The sequence below is a fragment of the Salvelinus fontinalis genome, chromosome 34 (genome assembly GCF_029448725.1).
Source record: "Salvelinus fontinalis isolate EN_2023a chromosome 34, ASM2944872v1, whole genome shotgun sequence".
Taxonomy (NCBI): domain Eukaryota; kingdom Metazoa; phylum Chordata; class Actinopteri; order Salmoniformes; family Salmonidae; genus Salvelinus; species Salvelinus fontinalis.
The window spans coordinates 6,234,975-6,260,656 of NC_074698.1; the positions used below are offsets into that span (position 1 = coordinate 6,234,975).

Below are 25,682 nucleotides of genomic sequence, written 5' to 3' on the forward strand. Positions count from 1 at the left end.
CATTAATGTAAAATAAATTCACTTTTTTTACACTGCATAGAAGCTAGTGTCCATTGTTTCGTTAACCACACCAGTCATAGCATGGATACTTTGGGATTGATGTCCTTTATCTACTTCCCCAGTCAGATGAACTCTTAGATACCATTTTTATGTGTCTAGTAGGAAGGAAGTTACAGGTAGTTTCGTGAGCCAGCACTTTGGAAATCTATGGGATCTGCTAGCATGCTATGACTGGAAGTCTATGTGTCTAGCATGCGCTAAAGTTTCCTGAGCCAATGCCAACTTACTTCACTGGACAAAAACACTTCATCCGACACTGGAAGTAGACAAAAGGGCCTCCCAAAATATTGTCAAGATGTAAAGTAGCGTTTCACAATGAATCATGCATTTAATCTGGATTTAATGTTGCTGGAGTGCCCTCAAATCAGATTCACACCTAGAACTCCAGGTGGGTGCAATTATTGGAGAACACAACCAGAACTCTCCAAACCTCAGGGTAAGAGTTGAATACCCCTGCTGTAGTGAACGTTACCAAGTTGAGCCAATGCAGCAAAGGAAAACGGACGGCTTCGACAACTGGTGTATTGTCAACATCCAGAACGCAGTTGATACCTTCCCATTTCTCTGTACTGTTGACCAAACAGGCTCAAGTTAATGTCTACCAAAACACCCCATCAGACAAGCCCCACTGATGGACGCTTTCAAATCTTTCTACACTGTGGAATTGGGTTGACACAATTAGGTCTACCCACTTTTAGATGCCCCCCCAATCACTGGAGTATACTCAGCAACGCTATAGGACACCCTGAAGGGAAATGCCTTAAATGGCATGTACATAACATCTTGCAAATAGTTATTTATTGAAATAATTTTCCATGGCATGCCTTGCCATGAATATATTATAGCCCCTTCACGAGAGGCCCACATGCACGTAATTTCTTGACTTAAATCTTGAAAAGCCATTGCAAGAGTTGATAATGGCTGTCTAGCAATTAAATTTTTTAAATGTGCAAATATTGTACAAGCCATGTATACAAAGCTTGTAAAGAATTACCCAGGGGACAGAACCAATTAATGCTTTTATCAAACTTTCCCAGTCCCCTACTAAAGCCACTGAACAGTTTCAAAGTACACTAGGAAGCTTCACGTATTCTACTCCATGATTTTTATTGACATGATTTTTAAGTGCTCTGAAGTCACAATGTACATAAACAAATTCCAGATTACAGCATTCAGAATGGGTTTGATGGGTGAGGAGAAAACTATTCCAGTTTAATTTTATTTACTCATACAGGAATCCATTTTGGCAGCTCTTGTACTCGACCATCTCCTCTGGCTTGAACCACAAGGCGATCTCCTTATTGGCACTGTCGAGGGAGTCACTGCCGTGGATGATGTTCCTTTAACGGCAAATGAAACAAAATCAGCAACTCCGCATCACGGGCTTGAGGTTTATTGGAACTACAGTCAGCAGGGTATATTACATTCCTTAATACATGCCAGTTTGATTGTACAAAATGCATTACAGCTTGATTGCATCAGATGCCTGTCCAATGATTCTTACACTCAGGTTGCACCTCTTGTTGGTTGAGCACTTAGTACTTTCCAATCAGATTCTGTATAAACAAGCATCAGTGGACACATACCTGCCAAGCGTGATGCAGAAGTCTCCGCGGATGCTGCCGGGCTTGGAGTCAGCAGGGTTGGTCTCTCCCAGCATCAATCTACCGTTCTTCACAACGTTCAGGCCTTCCCAGATCTGAACGCAAAGGAGGGGTAAAATGGCACATTGAGCGGAACGATTCATTATGTCACAACCACTGATCAAGAGTATTGGAAGTATTGTGGTCCGGTGGCTTTAGCAGTGAACCACTATGCATCAAGCAATGAGATGGCATTTTCAAAGGGGATGTGCGTAGTGCACATGTCGGAAGGATAGTTACCATGGCAACAACGGGACCGGAGTGCATAAAGGCGCAAAGGCCGCCATAGAAGGGCATGTCCTTCAGGTCAATGTAGTGCTGCTTGACGTGGTCCTCAGATGCCTGCAACCCCCCCCAAAAATTGTTCAATGTCACAAAATCAATATTAGCAGTTAATAGGTTTTAACAGCAAGTACAAGCACCGCTGAATAGACAGATATTCACATACCTGGATCATCTTCATGGCCACAAGCCTGAAGCCCCTCTGCTCAAAGCGCTTAATGATATCTCCCACAAGCCCCCTCTGGACACCATCGGGCTTGATGGCAATGAAGGTACGTTCGGTGTTGGACATGGTGCTGCAACAAGAGGATATTCGATATTGAGTAACAAAAGATGGCAGCGGGCCGTCAGTGAAACACATTAACGGACAAATGGCATAGTTTGTCTAGGAGATTCAAACACGCTTTTAAAATGAAATTGCTGAATTAGCTGGAGTAAGCCAGGCCATTGCACAACACCTCAACCTTTGATCAATGTACAGCGCTTCAATGTCACCTAGAATGCTATGGAGTGAACAGATGTACCGGCACTGTAACTTGTGGCCAAGGACAGTACAAATCTATTCTCATCACCCATCCTCCGGAAAGTATTCCCACATACCAAATACCCCACAGGCATGGAATGGGTATGAACAATTTGCTTTCGTTGCCAACATGCAACTCATGTTTCATACAAGAGCAAACGAGTTTGTTTTACTGGCATTGTAGCGTAGTTACTGTCGCGCTAAGTGACCAAGCTTTAGTTTTGTTAGGTTGAGATATTTAAACGTTCACTACATTCCACTGCAAACATATGCTGCAGCAGCGTGACAGCGCAGTGTTGAACTGTCCGTTGTAAACGTCACTTCAATGACTAATATGAAAATTGTAATTCATAAATCTTGACCTGTATTAAAAAAGTCATCTAAGATCACAACCACACCCTGCGGAACAATACGAATTGTACAGTTACTCTAGTTATTATTACATCACGATGGCCTGATTGTTGAATAGGCCTAGCGTTTGACAGTAAACGACGAAAAGTGGCTAGTTAATTGGCTACGTCCAGATTTAATACAGATCTGTGTGTTTAACCGGCATTAATTTCACTTTCAAAGAGAGTTAAGGACGCTAGCAGCGCCATGAACTTGAGCACATTCCATTGTTAAAGCGGCCATATTTGGTAGATGGCATGCCACATGGCCCGGCTTTCCACTGTCGTTAACGAAATAAATTCCAAGTAGATTAAAGTCTGGCTTAATTGTAAAGTACTTCTCACCTACAACTGAGTTTATAGTAATAGATAATTGGCTTATGGTAACCTGTAAGGCTAAGCTAATTATCCATGTGAAGAAGAAAATTTCACCCCGCAAATCAGTCGTTTGAAACTGAAATGCAGCCCCGGTGGTGTTTTCTAACGCGTTACATTTTCAATTAACTAGCTACAAACTACAGCAAGTCATTGGTTTACTATTAGGATGGGACTTAACTGTCACTCAATGCATGTCAATAATCTGGCTAATTTAGTTGGGTAGAAACGGGTGAAGAACCACGCCATTACGTGGCATGCTAGCTAACTAGCCAATGCGAAAGGCAGAAAACAAGCGACGTCCACCAACTTCCTAAAAACATGAAAGGAATAGAACCGATAAAGAAACGCAAAACACAACGCTGTGATTAAACGCAAAATCAAGGGCGTTGTGGCCCCACCATTCAAGAAGCATACCTTAAAGTTGCGTTGTTGAGACTGACAGAAGACCCGTGAGACAACCGTTCTGTGAAGGGTAACAATCAGTGAGGACGAGAAGATGTTGAGAGCTAGTTTATAAAGGCTGCGGAGTGAATGGGTGGGGCTTGGATGAGGTCAAAAATTGATTGACATGTTGCGTGTCTTTTAATCATCCATGTTCTTCTGTGCATTCTAGTGCAACACAACAGTTAATGGTGTGCCTGATATCCACATGTGCTGTCAAATATTCGAGTCGAGACAATGGTTGATATCAGCACACTAACCAAAACGGTATCTCATCCAAAATATGTAAAGGAAAATAGTTTCATAGTGTGTTTGTAAAATGTGAGGCTCTGATATATTTACACCTACACCTGTTTCTTTGATCAAAAATAAAACATGTCCACCCATTTCAAAACCCACACACCACTTGCAACAGATACCGTTTTGGTTAGTGTGCTGATATCAACCATTGTATCGAAACGTGTCTAGTCTGGTATCTGTTGATGTCATTTAAGCAATAATTCCTGAGAACCCGGGAATTATTGTGTGACAACTCACGACAAGGGCTGTTTTCATTCTTGATTTTGCCGCCACCTGCTGACTGTTGCAGTTAGCGCACAATGACGTCTGTGATGTATGTCTATTACGTCATACGTGATCATGTTTGAAATAGATCAGATAACATTTGAGATCAGATAACATTTGACCATTCGTTCAGTCATCAGGTTGGTTTAGTTGGTGGTCGAAAATGTATTGTCCCGCATTTTATTGCAATGTCTTTATTTAACCTTTATTTAATTGTGTCATCATTTTTTAAAGCATTCATTTGTGATACAACTGGAGAGAATATGGAGAAGAAATAAGTTGAGGTATGCATTGTTTTTTTTTATAGCGATGTATTTTATTATATTAAAGATAAGTCTTGCCATCTGCCAAAGTCAGAAATAGTGCGTAATTGGGTAAAGGTGATCGCCAAGGTGACACTGTGCATAGGACTTTCTGATGACATTCTGGGGTCAGAGGTCAAAGGTTATACAACCTTTTGATAAATAATGAAGGCTAATAAATGAGTTTGGGAAAGGTGATGTGTAAAATCTCAGTCACAGGAGACTGAAGCAGAGAGAGAGAGATGGAGGACAACCTGTCCTTGGCCCGTAGAAGCTCCTCCTCAGAACTCAAATTCTTAGGGGAGGAGATGATTGAGAAGTAGGTTGCTCTTTGTCTTCCCCATACTTACCTCCTGTTCTCTATGCTGAATGTTCTGCAACTGACCAAAGAACAAATCAGAGGGTGTGTTTGTGGTGTACATGTATATAGGCTAGTCCTGTAGAGGTCAAGGGTTAGATAGTTTTAATAATTAACCGTACTCATCTATTTACCCCTTTTGCAGGCAATGGATTATCTTGACTGACAATATCCATGAAAGGGTGAGTTAGTGTCAGCTCTGGAATTTCTAACATCAGGAACACGGTAAAATACGCTCTGGGTACATACCAAATGGTGCCATTTTCCATATACAGTGCCCTACTTTTGACCAGAACCCTATGGGCCCTGGTCAAAAGTAGGGCACTATTTAAGAAGTAGGGTGCCATTTGGGACATAGTCTAGATCAGGGATGGGCAACTTGCGGCCGCAGATTCCCTTTTGTAAGCCCATGGATCAATAACAAATAATAAAAATAGGAACTTAGTTGGGGTCTCAACTTATTGTTGAGAGTTCGAATAGTAGAATACACAAGGTGCAATTAAAAAATGTGGTTTTGCATCAGCAGTTTTTCTCTTTCTGTGTCAGTCACTGATAGTCACTCAATTAGCCCATGTCATTTCAAATGTAAATTAAAACATTTTTTGGTGGGGTAAGTTAGTCTAACGGCAAGCTATCGACAATTGTAGTAGTCAAGGTCGAATTACCGACTGGGCGTGGGGGTCATTGATTTTGTTCGTCACGCTCACTCAGATATCATATTTTTCTCTCTGTCCGATGGCAAAATTAGTATAATTGAATGAAAGTAGTTAGAAAATTAAAAGATGTTCTCTCTGCCCCATGGCAAAATGCGTAGTATTGCAGCAAACCTGCTTTAAAACGGCAACATTTTCTCTACTCCCCATGGCAAAATGTGTAGAATTGCAGGAAGGAACTCGAAAACTTCTCTCCACTGTCAAGAGGGGTACCGCTAAAATCATTTGCTCGCAAAGTGGGGGGCAGGCCCAAACAAAATTTTACTTAGGGCCCCCAAAACGCAAGGGCCAACTCTGACTGCATGTGTGGGTATGGATGTGGGTATGCAGACCCGCGAGCCACTGCAGCCCCTCATGATGATTTCAGATTTTTTGTGGCCCCCACCCCTATAAAAGTTGTCAATCCCTGGCCCTAGATATTCTATTAAAATACTACAGTAAATGTACCAGGAGCTGGCGAATCAGCACTTTGAGTCTAGACAATGGGAACCAGGTGAGCAGGCTTTATGTCTCAAAAACAAGATTGGAGGAAGTTGAATAGAATAGAATAACTTTATTTAATCAATTCAGTTGTGGCATTCGGATTAGGTAATAAAGACATGGGCCTAACATCACAATGTAGGCAGACTTAAGTGAATGTTAGATCTTGTTAGATTTTAGGACAACCTTTCCCGGCGGTTCTTTTACATTACAGTTCACTGTAGTTGAGGCTTGTGCTAAGTGCAAGAACATTGTGTCATGTGTGAAGGAGGCCTTTTCAACAGTGGAGGTCCCTGCCCTTGATCTCAGCATGGATTTGCCCTGGGAATACTCATCATCATCATCTTCATCAACTTCCTCCTCCTGTTCTTCAGTCGTAATCAATGTAGCAGATCGGAAAGCTGCCCTGAAAGCAGCCCCCACATGCCGCAGTGTCAGATTCAGTCTTGGGCCAATTCATTGGCCAAGCGAGATCACTAGACATAGAACTGGTGTCAGCAGACGGAAACCAACTCCCTTCCCCTCCCTACTTTCGTATGTACCCCCCAGAAGCTTATTTCTCCCCATAATGGTTGAAACAGTTATTTTCTTCACTGTGTATAAATAATGACTTCTCTAAAATGTTTTATTTACACTGAATTACAGATGTAGGATCTTAAGTTTGCTACAGCAGGAAAATAATCCTGCAGCAACAGGAAATGTGAATTATTATCTGGATTATATAATTAAGACAGTTTTGTAGGGGTTGATCGTTTTTTTGCAAGGGAAAATCAAGTCAGAAATTTCAAAGTGGAAATGACACTTTGATATTGGACTCCATTCTGAACAGACTAGACGATGATGAGCCTGATGTGGGTGAAGAGGGTCATCTTCATGTGATGTCGGTCCGTGACGGCTACCAGGATGTCGCATCTAAAACCTCTCAGTGTAAAGATAATCGTCTGGAGAAGGAGAGGAGGACCAAGGTGCAGCGTGGTAAGTGTTCATTATTTTAATAAAACAACTGAACAAAAACCGAACAGTCCTGTAAGGTGACGAAATACACTAAACAGAAAATAACCACCCACAAACAAAAGTGGGAAAACAGGCTACCTAAGTATGGCTCTCAATCAGAGACAACGATAGACAGCTGCCTCTGATTGAGAACCATACCAGGCCAAACACAGAAATAGAAAATCTAGACCTACAACATAGAATACCCACCAATATCACACCCTGACCAAACTAAAAATAGAAACATACAAAGCAATCTACGGTCAGGGCGTAACACTCAGGTTTGTATGGTGGTGAGTAACCAGGCGTTGGACCCGATGACCGATGATGTGTCTGCCGCGACCTCTGTGCATGGTAAGTAAAACACTTTTCATTTATTTTATTTTGTAGTATGCACTAAATTGATGAACTCCTGTCATGTAGGATTCACTCATTTTGAGCTTAATAATTGTATTGCAATTGTGTTCATTGGATTTTCAAGATTGTGTATTATTGTAAAACATACACAACATAATCCTGAGCTTAATTATTTTATCTCTTCTGCCCCCAGATATTGTGCACAGGTCAGAGAGATGTCTCTCTCAGGCCACAAGTACCCACAGGTCCGGCACTAGCCAGGCCTCCAGTGACTTTGTTGTTGTGGACATGTCTGAGCTCCATTCCAACCGCCCTGACACTGCAATGCCTGTGAGGTGCACTTCTACAGCTGTTGCCGATACAGAGACTCGTCACGTCCCCTCTGCCAGAGTGAAGAAGAAGAGCCCAACGTTGCCAACGGTCAGTTTGGAGATCCATGTTTGGGGGTTTTGCCCTTCATTATGGCTGGAATAGAATCCAAAGCTAATGGGGTCAGAGTGAGACATTGTGGGGCGACTAATGGAAGGATGAATTTACCCGGCAACAGGTGTTCAAGAGCAGAGTGGAACCAGAGAGCCACCTCACTCAAAAGGAGCTGCCTTCGCAGCGTTTCAGCACCTCTCGAGTTGCGCTGGGTAAGCGACACACAATGATGATCCTTTTCTTTTAAAGCATTGCCAAGATGTGGCCAGTGGTCAGAGTGAATGCAGCTTTACTGAGTTTAATGCTGAGTTTTATTCATCTCTGGTCCCATAATGTTTTCTCTGATCAAGGCCACTGAGTTTGACGAACTGTCAGGCAAACATTGTAGAAACTCTTACATTTCCCAAGGTCAAAATCATTGATGCTGTCATTTTGATGTGTTACCGTTTGTCTGGTTGGTTTAGACTGTGGTTGGAGAGAATGAAAGTACAGTTGCCATGTTCAATTCTAATCCTGCAATGTTCTCTTATCACAGATGATGATCATGTTGTCCCGTTCATTCCCCAACTTGAGGATGACCTGCCACCAGCACCTGCACAGGAGTCCCGTAATTGTCGCCTGTTGGTCAGGGTGTTCCGGGCCATTTCCAGAGCCATCTCGAAACCATTCAAGGGCTGTGCTTTTTGCAGGAAGAATTAGGAAATGGTTAGCCCACAACATCAAATAAACAGTATTGTGTGTGCAGTCAAATTTAATAGACTCTCTTGACATGGATATTTGAGTAGACACTTATCCAGAGCAACTAGGGTTAAGTGCCTTGCTCAAGGGTACATCAACAGATTTTTCATTTAGTCAGCTTGAAGATTCAAACCAGTGCCCTTTTGGTTATTGACCCAACACTCTTAACCACTAGGCTACCTGCCATCGCATTGGTTCTACCATATTGCTTATTCTTTTTTGATACCTTCCTATCTGCAAACACTGAAGTGATAAGGGGTTGGCCCAACTGAACATTTCACACCAGATTTGTATGTTCCATTTACTGTGTTAAGAATATGATTTCAATATTTGTAATATACTTGCAAACTGAGAAGGTATTTCAAACTAGTTTTGTTTGTATTGACCTTGGTGAAAATGTGTTTAAATTATATTGAAACACAATATTAATACAATGAGTGGCTTTTTCAACACATTTAGATGCATATATTTTCAGTGGGGGAAGGGGTATGGTTTGAGGCCCATCATATTCTATACAGCTTCTCGGGAGAGGTTGCCAAGGTCAAAGTGGAGCTATTATAATCCTGCTGATCATACAGTCTTTGTAATGAAGAAGGGTCCATTAATAGGGGCTAGGGTCAGCCTGAGAGGTATCTGCTGGTTGGAGGCCAAGAGTGGGCTTGAAAATGGGTCATTGACAGTTGCTATTTAGAGCTTCTGCGTTCCCTTGCTCCTTCCGTCAATGTATATAATCCCTCTGTCTCTCTTGCACCCCTTTGATAGTTTGATTTATGATCACCTCTCTAAACCTGCAGTATTTTTACATAATAATTTTCTAACTATGGCCTGTAGATGGAGGGGTGACCAGGAGGGAAATGTAAGAGAATACAGATTTGTGTGAAAAAATAGGAAAGTTCCCATTCCCAATACTGTATATTAAGATTATATTTTTCCATTATGTATGACTGTTATGCATTTTCTATGCATAGTCTTATATCTTTATTTTGTATCATTTGTATATGTCTCTTGCCTGTTTTTCACATACTTTCACACATACCCAATGATTACACTGATATGTACACTCTCAAAGAAGACATCAATAAATAAAGATTTATGAAATAGTAAGGAGCATTAAATTCAAAATAGATTCCCCCAAAACTTTTCATCAATGACAAATGCAAAATCTGAAGATCATTTTACAATCCATGCACAACAGGGCGCAAGTTTCTTTGCCAGAACGTTTGTGTGTAAAGAGAGAAAAAGAAACAATTTATTCCGAGTTCAGGGGTCAAGAAAACGGAAACACGTGATAGCGAATTTAGCGCGCAACCTGTGCTCTACCGCTGATTAATAGAACATGTACACGGTTGGAGCGTTGCGTGGGCCATGAGTTCTTCTCTGTGCACATACTTTGCAACTTTGTGAAATAGTGCAGCCGCACGTTCCCTTTTCTTACAACTAGCACAGCGTTGCAGCTACCCATGTGGAAAACATTGGGTGCATGAGGCATGTTATTGTAAAAGACTAGCGAACACATTTATGAGTCTACTGAATCTTGTTAAATTCTAGCGTATCCTGAGACAACGTATAATTCGTTTCATATGCTAAGGTTTAAACGATAAACATGGACAAAGTCGGTAAACAATCTAGAAAGGGGAGAAAGACGACGAAGAGAGTCTCTGAACCAGAGCCTGACTACGAGAAAGAAGTGCTAAAAAGACGCAAAAACGCCAAGGCAGTGACTGTTTTGGGCGAAGAAGATGCATCTGTAAAACTTCTTGAAGATCTTGTTTTTGGTGCTGAAGATGATCTTGTGGAAAGGCTCGTGGAGGTAGGAATTAATTAGTTACATATGGGGTGTATTCATTACGCCGATTCTGTAGCAAAACGTTTCGTCTGTTACAAAACGTTTTGCAACAACTCCAAACGCAATTCAACGTGACGTAAAATCTGTTGGGTTCTTAAACGGAAGTTGTAGTTACTTTTACCGGTTGCCATTCCAATCCGAAAAATCGGAATAATGAATACACCTCTGATTCCATACAGAATGATGATGATGCTGCCTGCCAGATGCTCAGTGGATTATGTTGCCACATTGTCAGCATGGCATAGATATAAATCCAATATTGATTGATAGTTAGTTACAACCAGGTAATAGACTAATAATCTCCAGTGTCATATATCCATATCATTTACTTTTAGTTTCATTGCAGTCAGTTTTTATCAAATCAATTTCTTGTCAACAGGACAGAGAGGATGGAGGTGCCACACTTCTGGATGATGACGATTCCAGCGATTCCGATGTAGAGAATGAAGCACGGCTGAAGGTTCAGCCAACCAGGACAGCAGTGTGGGAGGATGAGGATGATGATCTGGAGGAAGAGTTAGTACCTGGGACTGCAGAAGTGTCTTATTGTGTCTTTTCAGCATTGATGTCATCATGTACAATGCTTCACACTTCATGTAACTACATTAGTTGTAGTCATGTAACCCTAATGTCAATTACATGGATATGTGAATCAAACATTGCTTGTATGGGCAGTTACTGGTGATATGCATCTTTCCCTTTTGAAGACGAATCTATACGTATCTAGATACATGGGCTCCGGTATGATATAGAAACCAGTGCTTGACCTGGACGGAAATAGCTTCCGGTACTCATTTTGGGTGCCGGAACTGTTTATATTTAGGTGCAGGAGCTCCCACAATACCTTTGAGATAATATTCTATAAGATGAAGAGGAGCTCAAGCAGTAGAACATTTGAGGTGCCGGTACTCAGCTCCGATGAGCTCCTACCCAAGTCAAGCACTGACAGGAATGATACGTTTTAGTTTGCAACGATTTGGTTTGATGAGAGGAACGAATCGATATGATTTGGTTTGATGTGATAATATTCGATGCTACATTTGCTACATAAACACATTAATTTTCCATTCTAAATTCAAATCTGCTGCTGATGGAGCTCATGGGCTGGGCCTTTCTGGGCTGGATCTGTTCGAGCTGATGTGTGTAAATGTCTATGGTGTATGTAGTCACCTGAGCTGAGCCATAAGGGAGAATAGTGGGCATTTACCACCCCACTATTAGATTTTTTTTTTTTTTTTTTTGCGTAGACATCTTGACAGAAAGGGTAGCAGAAGGTGAATGTTGAACTTTTGTTAAGCCTCGATCACACCTACAGAGTCATTGTGCTACATGGTAAGCAGCATCATCTGGATGTGTGCAACCAAAGTTCAACATTCACCTTTTGGTGTACCAAAATGCAATGACGCTATCGTTGTGATCGAGGCGTTATTGGTCAGCGTGCGAAGCAGCGCTCAGTTTGACTAGGCTACTGATATTCCCTGGGGTTGTTCATCATGCAAAAATGACTTGTAGATCCATAAAAATATATATATATATATATTTCACCTTTATTTAACAAGTTCTCATTTGGCGACCTGGCCAAGATAAAGCAAAGCAGTGCGACAAAAACAACAACACAGAGTTACATATAAACAAACATACAGTCGATAACACAATATAGAAATCCGTACAGTGTGTGCAAATGTAGTAAGATTAGGGAGGTAGGCAATAACTAGGCCATAGTGGCAAAATTGTTACAATTTAGCATTAACACTGGAGTGCTAGATGTGCAGATGATGATGTGCAAGTAGAGGTACTGGGGTACAAAAGAGCAAAAATAAATAACAATATGGAGATGAGGTAGTTGGGTGGGCTATTTACAGATGGGCTGTGTACAGGTACAGTGATCGGTAAGCTGCTCTGACAGCTGATGCTTAAAGTTAGAGAGGGAGATGTGAGTCTAGTTTTACTAGCATTTAAGAGCAGTTGGAGGCCACGGAAGGAGTGTTGTATGGCATTGAAATGCGTTTGGAGGTTTGTTAACACAGTGTCCAAAATCAATGACTGTCAACACAGTTGCATGCTTAGTTTGACAATGGAGGAGAGGAAGCATCAGTTTTCACAACAGATCAGAGGTATTTTCGGAAGGTAGAAAGAAAGTAACGTGAGCAAAACCTTTTTAGTGAACTGACGATTCATAACGTTTGAGACGATTTTCTGACCGATGCATGGTACATTTAGATCGATTTGTATCTTAAACATTGGAACCAGGGACCGATGCGTTTCGGTGAACCGTTACATCCTTAGTAGTTACGTCACTGTTTTTTAATTCATTCATGATATTTCCCTCCTGTTTGCTAGAGTGGACATGACACAACGGTTCCGTAGAGACCTGACTAAGAGTGACGCAGAGGCCAAGATGTCCAAACAGAAGTTACAGCAGAGGATGAAAGAACAGTACGTGGATATTAGTAACACAGCCATGGAGTAAATAACACTGGGATCTGGTGGCTCAAACTCACACTTCCAACTCATTTTTGCCAGGTTCCAAAAAGCAATGGGTGGAATGCCCTCCTGGGCAGAGACAAAAGTCAAGAAAAAGAATAAGAAAAAAGGTAAACTCCCACATTTTGGTTCTAAACATCTTCATGATCCATGTAATATGTTATGAGAGATGCCCCTCACTTATGATTACCTACTATATAATGGTGATATAGTGTGTACAGCAGGGTTCCCCAACTGAACGCGGACCGAATTTTGGTGATTTTTATTTGGCCCTCCCAAGTTTTCTGAAGTACATTTTTGTTTAAACATTTTTGGACATAAAAGACTGTAAAAACACCCAACAAATTATTTTGATTTTAATTTTGGATATCCGTTCCAAAGTGTTCCCACGCATAATAGAGAGATACACACTGAGTCTTCAAAACATTATGCACACCTGCTCTTTTCATGATATAGACGGTTTGAGATGATTGTTTTAATACAATTGTATATCTGTCTGGGCTTCTTGCGGACAATTTGTAATTATGCTCCGACCTCCTGACCATCGGCTCAAGAAAGAAAATCGGCATGCGGCCGAATCTAGTCTGAGCCCTGCTATATAGTATACATTTGTGTCTTTTCAATAAAAGATGTCTATTTTCCAAAAACTAAAGATGACTCTGATGATGAGGATGACGATGGAGACGACCTGATGAGGAAGACGGGCAACTTTGTGGGCTCATCCGACAGCCTCCCCAAAGGAATCATACGGGTGAGTTCTGTTCTCCCATCATCTCACCACTACTACATTTTGAGGTTAAGTTAGAGTAAAACAACCAGGTCTCTCTCTGACTGCAAAGGGGGACTCTAAACCAGAGTACTTTCAGAGGTTTGGGGGTTACAAAACCATTACGTTGTCCAGTATTAGATCATGTGGTTTTGTTTACATGTGATGCTAGTACATATATTATGGATGTATTTAACTCTCTTGCAGATGAAGAAGTGCCTACACGCCAACAACGACCGTCCGTCTGTGGACCGGCTGACCACGGTGCAGTTCCACCCCTCTGCCCAGGTTGTCATGACAGCAGGGATCGACCAGTCCATCTCTCTGTTCCAGGTATTCATTTTACTCATCAGCTACAGTCTTCTCTCAGTCATTCTTGAGGCAGTCATCATGAGACATGGTATAGGGAACGTCATATATCCTTAATAATATCCTCCAGACCTTTTTTTGACCATACAAACTAAGCGCACACAAAAAAAAACTCGATGGACCACCAAACATCCTTACGGATGATTACTTGATGGTTATTTAGTAAATCTGTGACACTAACAGACAAGTTTGTACTATATTAATTACCATCCACCTCACTCTAAATGTCCCTCCTTCCTCTCCAGGTTGATGGGAAGACCAACCCTAAGATTCAGAGTATTTACCTGGAGAAGTTCCCGGTGCACAAGGCCCAGTTCAGCGTGGACGGGGAGCAGGTGGTGGCCACCAGTTTCAGGAACAAGCTGTTCTACATCTACGACATGATGGAGGGCAAGGTCATCCCTGTCCACGCTGTCAGAGGTGAGGAGGAAGCCATGGGGAGTCACTAGAACCCCAAGGCTGTTTGGTAGTAATCTAACCAGTTGGCTGTTAGGTAGTGACATAGCCTTTTATTACTAGGCTTGGGCGGTGTCGAGATTGTCAAACCTTCATACCGACCTTGTGCCATCCCAGGATATCCGGTAATACTGGCACTGAACACAAACCCCGCTGAGCCTTTGTAAACCCGAAGGTTAGCAATGCTAACAAGTACATGTAAAATCTCAGTGCTAACATTTTATACAGTCTCTGATCCAAATGATTTGCAGGACAGACATCCCAACTCAAAGTTATACAAATAACAAGAAATACTACTCACAGTTTGCTACACACACAAAACAAATATTAGACGGCAAGGCTTGATCCAGGAAGGGATTCTCTGCTGTTACTAAGAGAAGCTTGTTTTCTGCAAGAAGCTATATATCTATTGTAAGTTAGCAAACCAAATGCACAACTGCAGAGTATTTAGCACATTTTAGACAGTTAACTTAATAGTTATAAGTTATCTTTGAATGGCATTTAATGGCGCCGGATATATAGATATTATATTTGAGATAATTCGAAATAGCCACCCTTTGCCTTGATGACAGCTTTGCATACTCTTGGCATTCTCTCAACCAGCTTCGTGAGGTAGTCACCAGAAATGCATTTCAATTAACAGGTGTGCCTAGTTAATTTGTGGAATTTCTTTCCTTAATGCGTTTGAGCCAGTCAGTTGTGTTGTGACAAGGTAGGGGTTGTATACAGAAGATAGCCCTATTTGGTGAAAGACCAAGTCCATATTATGGCAAGAACAGTTAGAATAAGCAAAGAGAAATGACAGTCTACATTACTGTACATGAAGGTCAGTCAATCCGGAAAATGTCAAGAACTTTGAACGTTTATTCAAGTGCAGTTGCAAAAACCATCAGGTGCTATGATGAAACTGGTTCTCATGAGGACCGCCACAGGAAAGGAAGACCCAGAGTTACCTCTGCTGCAGAGGATAAGTTCATTAGAGTTACCAGCCTCAGAAATTGCATCCCAAATAAATGTTTCACAAAGTTCAAGTAACAGACACATCTCAACATCAACTGGTCAGAGGAGACTGCGTGAATCAGGCCTTCATGCTCGAATTTCTGCAAAGAAACCACTACTAAAGGACACAAATAAGAAGAGACTTGCTTGGGCTAAGAAACACGAGCAATGGACTTTAGACCGGGGGAAATCTGTCCTTTGGTCTGATGAGTCAAAGGTTTAGATTATTGGTTCCAAATACTGTGTCTTTGTGAGTCACAGAGTGAACGGATGATCTCCGCATGTGTGGTTCCCACTGTGAAGCATGGAGGAGGAGGTGTGGGGGTGCTTTGCAGGTGACACTGTCTGTGATTTATTTAGAATTCAAGGCATACTTAACCAGCATGGCTACCACAGCATTCTGCAGCGACACGCCATCCCGTCTGTTTTGGGCTTAGTCGGACTATCATTTATTTTGTAATAAGACAATGACCCAGGACAATGACTCAACACACCTTCAGGCTGTGTAAGGGTTATTTGACCAAGAAGGAGAGTGATGGAGTGCTGCATCAGATGACCTGGCCTCCACAATCACCCAACCTCAACCCAATTGAGATGGTTTGGAATGAGTTGGACTGCAGAGTGAAGGAAAAGCAGCCAACAAGTGCTCAGCATAAGTGGGACCTCCTTCAAGGCTGTTGGAAAAGCATTCCAGGTGAAGATGGTTGATAGAATACCAAGAGTGCAAAGCTGTCATCAAGGCAAAGGGTGGCTACTTTGAAGAATCTAAAACATATGTTTTAACACTTTTTTCTTTGGTTCCTACATGATTCCATATGTTATTTCATAGTTTGAATGTCTTCTCTATTATTCTACTATGTGGAAAATAGTATAAATAAAGAAAAATGCTTGAATGAGTAGGTGTGTCCAAACTTTTGACTGGTACTGTAGGTTCGGGTGCCTTGTAAGAATCCGACCGCGAGTGGATAACCCGCCTCTACCATCAGTCCTATTAGCCAACGTGCAATCATTGGATAATAAACTGGATGTGCTCCGATCAAGATGATCCTACCAACGGGACATTAAAAACTGTAATAACTTGTGTTTCACGAGTCGTGGCTGAACGACGACATGGATAACATACAGCTGGCTGTGTTTTTCGTGCATCGGCAAGATGGAACAGCTGCCTCCGGTAAGACAAGGGGTTGCGGTCTGTGTCTATTTGTCAATAACAGCTGGTGCAAGAAATCTGATATAAATTAAGTCTTAAGGTTTTGCTCGCCTGAGGTAGAGTATCTCATAAGCTGTAGACCACACTATTTACCAAGAGAGTTTATCTATATTTTTCGTAGCTGTCTATTTACCACTACAAACCGATGTTGGCACGAAGACGGCACTCAACAAGCTGTATAAGGCCATAAGCAAACAAGAAAATGCACATCCAGAGGCGGTGCTCCTAGTGGCCGGGGACTTTAATTCAGGGAAACTTAAATCCGTTTTACCTCATTTCTACCAGCATGTGCAACCAGAGGCAAAAAAACCTCTAGACCACCTTTACTCCACACACACAGATGTGTACAAAGCTCTCCCTCGCCCTCCATTTGGAAAATCTGACCATAACTCTATCCTCCTGATTCTTGCTTACAAGCAAAAACTAAAGCAGGAAGTATCAGTGACTAGCTCAATACGGAAGTGGTCAAATGATGCAGATTCTAAGCTACAGGACAGTTTTGCTAGCAAAGACTGGAATATGTTCCGGGATTCTTCCGATAACATTGAGGAGTACGCCACATCAGTCACTGGCTTCATCAATAAGTGCCTTGATGACATCATCCACACAGTAACCGTATGTACATACCCCAACCAGAAGCCATGGATTACAGGCAACATCTAGACTGAGCTAAAGGATTAGAGCTGTCAATTTCAAAGAGCGGGACTCTAACCCAGACGTTTATAAGAAATCCTGCTATGCCCGCCGACTAACCATCAAACAGGAAAAGCGTCAATACAGGACTAAGATTGAATCTTACTACACCGGCTCCGAAGCTTATCGGATGTGGCAGGGCAAACTATTACAGACTACAAAGGGAAGCACAACCACGAGGTGCCCAGTGTCATGAGCGAACCAGATGCGCTAAATGACTTCTATGCGCACTTCGAGGCAAGCAACACTGAAACATGCAGGAGAGCACCAGCTGTTCCGGACGACTGTGTGACCACGCTCTCCATAGCCGGTGTGAGTAAGACCTTTTTAAGTCAACATTCACAAGGCTGCAGGGCCAGATGGATTACGAGGATGTGTACTGCAAGCGTGCACTGACCAACTGGCAAGTGTCTGCACAAACATCTTCAACCTGTGTCTGACCGAGTCTGTAATACCAACATGTTTCAAGCCATAGCCCATGTGTCCAAGAACACTAAAGTAAACTGCCTAAATGACTACGGTGAAAGGCTGGTCATGGCTCACATCAACACCATTATCCCAGAAACTCTAGACCCGCTCCAATTTGCATACCGCCCCAACAGATCTACAGATGATGCAATCTCTGTTGCACTCCTCACTGCCCTTTCCCACCAGGACAAAAGGAACTTGAGAATGCTATTCATTGACTAGTGTTCAACACCATAGTGCCCTCAAAGCTCATCACTAAGCTAAGGACCCTGGGACTAAACATCTACCTCTGCAACTGGATCCTGGACTTCCTGACGGGCTGCCCCCAGGTGGTAAGTGTCGGTAACAACACATCTGCCACACTGATCCTCAACACGGTGGCCCCTCAGGGGTGTGTGCTCAATCCCCTCGTGTACTCCCTGTTCACCCATGACTGCATGGCCAAGCACGACTCCAACACCATACGTTTGCTGACGACACAACAAGTGGTAGGCCTATATCCCCAACAACGATGAGACGGGCTATAGGGAGGAGCCAGGATAAAAACCTCTCCCTCAACGTGATCAAGACAAAGGAGATGATCGTGGACTACAGGAAAAGGAGGGCCGAGCACGCCCCCATTCTCATCAACTAGGCTGTAGTGGAGCAGGTTGAGAGCTTCAAGTTCCTTGGTGTCCACATCACCAACGAACTGCCATGGTCCCAACACACCAAGACAGTCGTGAAGAGGGCACGTCAACGCCTATTCCCCCTCAGGGGACTGGAAAGATTTCGCATCGGTCCTCAAAGTTCTACAGCCACATCATCGAGAACATCCTGACTGGTTGCATCACCGCCTTGTATAGCAACTGCTCGGCCTCCGATCGCAAGGCACTACAGAGGGTAGTGCGTAGTACGGCCCAGTACGTTACTGGAGCCAAGCTTCCTGCCATCCAGGACCTCACCTGGGAGCATGAGCAGCAGTTTGCTGCGTTTTCCTTTCTGTTTTCCCATTTGCCTACAACTCCAGCACCTGCTGAAAGTACTTGGATGTGCGTATTTTCTTCAGCCTTTGTACATATCACCTCAATTACCTCGACTAACCTGTGCCCCCGCACATTGTATATAGCCTCGTTACTGTTTATTTTATTGTTTCTCTTTTAATTTTAATTTTATTTGTGTTTTTACTTGCTTATTTTAGTAAATACTTTCTTAACACTTAATTTTTCTTAACTGCGTTGTTGGTTATGGGCTTGTAAGGAAGCATTTCACTGTAAGGTCTACATCTGTTGTATTCGGCGCATGTGACAAATACAATTTGATTTGATATCTAGCTGGCAAACATTTAGTTGTGTAACTAGGGGAAAGGGAGATACCCAGTCAGTTGTACAGCTGAATGTATTCAACTGAAATGTGCCTTAACAAATTTAACCCAACCACTTTGAGTCAGAGAGGTGCAGGGTGCTGCCCTAATCGACATCCGGGTCAACGGCGCGCGGGGAACAGTGGTTTAACTGCCTTGCTCAGGGGCAGAATGACAGATTTTTTTGCCTTGTCAGCTCGGGAATTCAATCCAGCAACCTTTGGTTTACTGGCCCAACTCTCCTACCCGCCAGGCTACCTGCTGCCCCTAGATCACCTGGCACGTGGTGCAAAACATTGAGTGATTCACAAGGCTCCAGTCTCTCTCGTTGTTGTGTACTTGTAAACCAAACACCATGTGACTGGGAGCTACCGGTAAGCTTCATAATGAAATATTCTGTGACTGGTGAAATTAAGAATGGGAACTGCTTTATCTCCTAACGTATTGCACAAATTGACTGCAGGTATTTACTTAAAGTAACTACAAATATTCAAATGTATAAAAAGGAAGGTTTCAACTGTGTTGACCGTATTGAAAACCATCCCATGGCTTTTTACAAATACCCTGTTTTACGGTATACCGCCCAAGCCTAGTTATTACTGGTCAAATTATTGTGTTCTGTGATTGGTTTGAAGATAAAATCGCTATATATTCTCAGCCAGACTGTTCTTTTTTTAAATGGGTAGTGGGTAAATGACTGGTTGTGTGATTGAGTGCAGTAACAATTATGATTGTCCCCCAGGTCTGAGGGAACAGAGGGTGAAAGAGTTTGAAGTCTCCCCTGATGGAGAATCCCTCCTTCTCACTGGCACCTCCGGATACCTCCATGTGTTAACAATGAAGGTAAGTGATTGTAGATGGCAAATACCTGGTATACCACACATCCAAAATGGATCAAAATGTAAGACTCCATTTTGGATCAGGCGCATACATGCATTGCATAAATGTCTGTATTTTCTCACCTTTTTTTTTTCAGACAAAGGAGGTAGTGAAAAGCATGAAAATCAACGGAAACATTGCGGGAGTGGCTTTTTCCCAAGACGGCAGCAAAGTCTTCACCAATTCTGGTGGGTTTTACCCTGGTCTAAGACACACAGCCACAGCCTAACACCCCAATCACATCCTAAAGCCTTTTTTAGATTTTAGGTAACGCTTCAAAATGTGACTTTGGGCGACCTGGCCAAATTCACATAGAAATGTGAGTTATAGATCTGTCATGCTCTTTGAAAGCAATTCTAAGAAGCAGTAGATTTGTTGTATGTGTGCTATTTCTATGCTTCACATTAAGTTCATTTTTGTCTTTTACTTTTGGTTTTGTACACCAGCTTCAAACAATATTTTTCTTTATGGAAAATATATTTAATAGAAAATGGAACAATGATTCTCTACACCAGTGGTCCTAGTTGGTCACCAAACATTTCTGTAAAAAAATGATAAATCCTTTTTTTTGTATTTGTTTCGTGCTGTTGGTGGTAGGTGCACTTGATTCAGCAGCCCATGCACTGGAAAGGCAAAGTGTTCCCATTTTGAAAAATATCATGTGTCTGAAGGTAGAACTCCACTTACCCGGCAGGCCCAGAGAGCAAATCAAGTGCACCTTCAGGCCTACCGCTGGCCAATCAGATAGCTCAGATCACTGTGTGTGCACTCGAGCCATAGACTGTAAAAAGAAGCCTCGAGCGCACAGCCAAGTTGATACTGTGATATTTCAAAACTTTTAACCATGACTAAAGAGACTCGACGGAATATAGCAAAGCGCTGCTGTTTTTATGATTACGTTCATGTTGAAGTTGTTATTCTCCCTACATCCACTCACACTGCAAGCAGTATAGCAAAGTGTTACTAGCGGCGTGTCTTTTTTTAATATATAGTAATATTTCCCTTTAACTGGCTATCCGATTTAACACCGTGAATTGGTGCACGAGGCAGAAACAATGCAGTGCGACTTGAGTTTCGCCGTCGGCTGGAAGCCTCACCGCTGCTCTCTCCTTCCCCTCAGACTGACCATCGGATGCAGGCCATCAGTCCAGTGAAATAAATAAAAGAAAATGATTATGCTCACTCAGCTGTATACCTATACCTACAATTTTGAAATCTAATTTCAAAATGATCTGAGAAGAACAACATTGGCAGGGCAATTCAAGCATAACCAATTTGTAGTGATAATGTATTGGGCATTTTGCCTACTACAAACCTCAATGCTACAGAACAGTTTTTAATAGGTTAATATTTCATTTTTTGTCATGTTTAAAAATAATAATGCAAAAAAAAAATGAGCGGTAGATCTGGGCTTTGAATTTTGACTAAGGAAGTGACCACTGCTTGTTTTGTCACAATCTGAAATTAGGCCGAACTATTAGCATTTTAGCAGAAAGGAAATGGCGGCGCGATTTCTGCATATTGCACCTTTTTTTAAAGCTGTATGTACCAAACTTTTTTGATGTTGCAGAGGAGGGTGAGGTGTACATATGGGACATGAGGAGCAGTAAATGCCTGAACAGGTTCACAGATGATGGCTGTGTGAGTGGGACCTCCATGGCTGCATCCAAGAACGGACAGTATCTGGCCTGCGGGTGAGTCAGCCATTTTGTTTTTAACATTTTCCATGTCGTTTTGTGATGTAAGGTTGTTGGTGTGTAGCTTTATTCATTTATTTATGAATTCATCCATTTCCTTGCTGATGTGATTCCGCAGCGATAGTCCCTGTCGTTTTGTGATCAAACCATTGCAATGTTTGTATTGTCCTGTTTGTCTTCCTTCAGGTGTCCTTTTTTTTTTTATGCATGATTCTTCCACAAAACCCTTCAGGATAATTGGGTCGTTCCACCAATTAGGTGCCTTTTTAAGAAGTGTAACAAATATTAACATTCTGTCATAAAGAGCACGTTCAACTTAATAAAAAAAAACATGTTATCCCACTTTAAGCGATTAAATAAAACAAGTGCCTATTATGTGCCAAATAAAGTAACAGGGTTGACGATTTCATCTTTAATCAGCCATACATTTCCTCGTGACGGGGGGAAGGGAATCTTTTTTTGTGCAACAGGAAGTGTTAATTAAATGCAAGCTTCACAACAACAAAAAAAAAGTAGTTAACATTTGTAGCCTGTCTGTCCATGGGTAACAGGGTTGACATGTTATGCTCGACCGGCTCAGTTTTCCACCAAAAAACACCGGAAAATGGCCAAAAAGAATAGAACCAGCTCACCTGCTTTTACTCTATGATTTGACTATTCGATGTTCTATGTTTTTTTAGGAGGAAAACTATTTTAAAAGGTATAGTTTCACGATATTAAAACCAGAATTCAGTTCAAGTGAGATGTTTGATCTTAAAATGAAGGAAACATGTAAATGAATCACATGAAATAAATTATCTTCAGAAATGACTTTGTCAAAGCAACAAAATTACTAGGGCTGCACAATGATGGTGAAACTTGGAGAAATGTTGGGGTTAAGTGAGTTAAAATCTTCCTAGAGATGGACACATGGTTGACAGAGGGACATGTCAAAATGCAGAATTTTTGGCACTTTATTCATATTTAAAAAATAAATAAAAATAACATTTTTTTTTAAAGGATTTATTGAATTCTCCATGTGGTCTACATTTAAAGGGCACTTCATTTAACATAACAGGCTTTTAAATTGTAATATATGTGCACATTTTCTACTTAAAATTTCAACGGTATGCCAAAGGCACCCATTTCATGGAATAACCCAATAATATTTTTTCGTATAGATATACCTGAAGCAGACAAGTTTTTCACATTCTTTTTCTACCGTTTCTATTATCTCAGGTCAGCGGCAGGTGTGGTGAACGTGTACTCCCAGGAGGAGTGTATGCGGCAGAACAACCCCAAGCCTCTGAAGACCATCATGAACCTGGTGACCTCTGCCACCTCTCTCCGCTTCAACCCCACCACCGAGATCCTGGCCATCGCCTCCAGGGCTGACGACGAGGCTGCCCGATTGGTCAGTCAGTCTCTCTCTCACTCTCACTCTCACACTCACACTCACTCACCCAATGTTGTCTTTGTCATCATAACAGCTACACCTGCTCTCTTGTAAATACGAGGTTTTATTGCAGCATGACTTGGATAGTAATCAAGTTTGAGTTGATTTAAAAGGAATTAAAACCATGTCTCTCTTTCAATGTCATCAAGTCTCTCCAAGTGCCATATGTCTACCCTTCTCATTTCAGGTTCATATCCCCAGCTTCACGGTGTTCTCCAACTTCCCCATATTCCAGAGGAAAACCATATACAGGGCCCACCGCCTGGACTTCTCCCCGAACAGTGGCTTCTTCTCCCTGGCCAACAACAAGGGCCATGCACCTCTCTTCAGGTGAGTCTTGTTTTTTCAGACATTGGAAAATAAAAAACATCAACACTATGGGTGACTTTTGATACAAATAAATATATTAGAATAATAATTTGATTTATTTTCAGGTTGTTGCATTACAAAGACTTTTGATGAAGAGCATCACAAGCATGCCCGTAATCAACATCAAGAGACCAAGGTTCCTCAATACAACTACCGTTGTCTTCAAGAAGACATTTTACAATGAAAAGGACTGTAAACATTTCAATGACTTGAATTGTGAAATCGGTTATGGTAATTTCATCTATGAAAGTGTCACAGCAAGATACCATGTCTTTGTTATCCTGTTTTTTTCCCCCATCAAATTTGAGTGATTACATTTTTTTAAGTGTTCTGTTTTCAAAATGCATGTCCTCTATATTTCTTTCTGTCTACTTTAGGGTTTGACAAATGTTTGTATAATGGATCAAATACAACTTCATTTCCTTGATACTTGCCTATTATTATAGTTTCTAGATGTCTCGGAGAACAATAACATTATAGATTGACTATAATGCTTAAACTAGTATAGAAAAGCTGTCAAACTTCTATGCACTAAAGCCCCGTTAGTCTACTCCATGTTGACCTGAAAATCTGTTGCTACCAGCCACAATAATGGATTAGAACTACTCACTGTGAATTCCATTTTGACCAAAGCGCTCCTCCAAATCTGATGGTGTTTGAAGTTGATCATTTTCACACAACTTTGGATTAAATACTTAACGTACAGGGCCTTCAGAAAGTATTCATACCCTTCGACTTATTCCGCATTTAGTTGTTACAGCCTAAATTCTAAATTGATTAAATATTTTTAGCAAATGTATTAAATGCAGCAATATCTCATTTACGCAAGTATTCACACACCTTTGCTGTGACACCCAATTGCGCTCGGGTGCATCCAATTTTAATTTGATCATCCGTGCGCCGTTGCTACAACTTGATTAGAGTCCACCTTTGGCCAATTCAATTGTTTTGACATGATTTAGGCGGAGTCAATCACCACCTTCCGGAGACACCTGAAACCCCACCTCTTTAAGGAATACCTAGGATAGGATAAAGTAATCCTTCTAACCCCCCCCCCCCCCCCCCTTAAAAGAGTTAGATGCACTATTGTAAAGTGGTTGTTCCACTGGATATCATAAGGTGAATGCACCAATTTGTAAGTCGCTCTGGATAAGAGCGTCTGCTAAATGACTTAAATGTAAATGTAATTTAGAAATAAACACGCCTGTCTATATACGGTCAATCAGTTGACAGTGCATGTCAGAGTAGAGACCATACCAAGAAGTCCATGGAACTGACCATAGAACGCTGAGGTAGAATTGTGACAAGGCATATCTGGGCAAGAGTATAAAACAATTTCCAGAGCGTTGAACGTTTCCATCATTGGGAAGGTGAAAAAAATATGGGACTACCCAAACTCTGCCTAGAGCTGGACCTCTGACCAAACTGTGGAGAAAAAAATCAGGTCAAGGGGTATGAATACTTTCTGAAGGCACAGCCTATCTGACCCAGTTTATCAGCAGAACAAGACCCAGGCCAGAGAGGCACATCAGAAAGCGAAGCTAATATAAACCCTTACTTTGCATTCATGCTCCCATTATGGCTCATAGAACAGTTTGCTCGATGGTGCCATTTGCACTGTGAAATTGACTCTGCTTAGTTTTTGTACTGCACTAAAGGGACCTCCCTGCTGAGCCACAGCTTTGAGAGAAACACACACCTACAGACTCCAGATGAATGACAGTCACAGCACCATGTGTTACATACATTAGATCCTCCTTTAGGACGTCAGTCAGGATAGGCAGCATTGCAACACCTACATTTCTCATTAGTAAAAGACGAAGCACTGCGTCCTCCCTAGTCGTTTGTATCTGCATTCAGACAAATCATTTCTCTTCCCCTCGTGTTTCAGTGCATCTTTATCACATTTATTGTTTTGGTCTGTCCTGAGGTACTCCTGTAATATAATAGGCTGGAGAAATGTCTTTATGATAAATGAACCTTAACACCAAACAAACAAAAGAGTTTTCCCCTGTAGACCCCCTA

At 41.8% G+C, this 25,682-nt stretch overlaps 2 protein-coding genes across 2 annotated transcripts; one reads left to right on the plus strand and one right to left on the minus strand.

The window, feature by feature from the left end:
• Nucleotides 1-1,148: 1,148 nt before the first annotated feature.
• On the minus strand, nt 1,149-3,800 carry LOC129832935 (nucleoside diphosphate kinase A-like). The gene is made up of 5 exons (XM_055897073.1): nt 3,690-3,800; nt 2,152-2,281; nt 1,944-2,045; nt 1,647-1,759; nt 1,149-1,400 (listed from the first exon to the last, which is right to left on the minus strand). Exons 2-5 carry the CDS (start codon nt 2,275-2,277, stop codon nt 1,283-1,285), a joined length of 459 nt encoding a protein of 152 aa, XP_055753048.1. The 5' UTR covers nt 2,278-2,281; nt 3,690-3,800; the 3' UTR covers nt 1,149-1,282.
• Nucleotides 3,801-10,063: 6,263 nt separating this feature from the next.
• On the plus strand, nt 10,064-24,084 carry utp18 (UTP18 small subunit processome component). Its single transcript, XM_055897074.1, has 13 exons — nt 10,064-10,454; nt 10,870-11,006; nt 12,831-12,926; nt 13,014-13,084; nt 13,628-13,725; nt 13,948-14,073; nt 14,355-14,529; nt 20,020-20,120; nt 20,254-20,344; nt 21,727-21,850; nt 23,072-23,246; nt 23,476-23,618; nt 23,723-24,084. Exons 1-13 carry the CDS (start codon nt 10,248-10,250, stop codon nt 23,745-23,747), a joined length of 1,569 nt encoding a protein of 522 aa, XP_055753049.1. The 5' UTR covers nt 10,064-10,247; the 3' UTR covers nt 23,748-24,084.
• Nucleotides 24,085-25,682: the final 1,598 nt, after the last annotated feature.

Excerpts from the sequence above, each read along its gene's own strand:
- LOC129832935 (XM_055897073.1), bottom strand. The coding sequence starts at position 2,277 with ATGTCCAACACCGAACGTACCTTCATTGCCATCAAGCCCGATGGTGTC. Across the intron at positions 2,046-2,151 it reads TGGCCATGAAGATGATCCAG|GCATCTGAGGACCACGTCAA; the intron begins GTATGTGAATAT and ends GGGGGGTTGCAG. Across the intron at positions 1,760-1,943 it reads CCGGTCCCGTTGTTGCCATG|ATCTGGGAAGGCCTGAACGT; the intron begins GTAACTATCCTT and ends CTTTGCGTTCAG.
- utp18 (XM_055897074.1), top strand. The coding sequence starts at position 10,248 with ATGGACAAAGTCGGTAAACAATCTAGAAAGGGGAGAAAGACGACGAAG. Across the intron at positions 21,851-23,071 it reads GGACAGTATCTGGCCTGCGG|GTCAGCGGCAGGTGTGGTGA; the intron begins GTGAGTCAGCCA and ends CTATTATCTCAG. Across the intron at positions 23,619-23,722 it reads GGCCATGCACCTCTCTTCAG|GTTGTTGCATTACAAAGACT; the intron begins GTGAGTCTTGTT and ends ATTTATTTTCAG.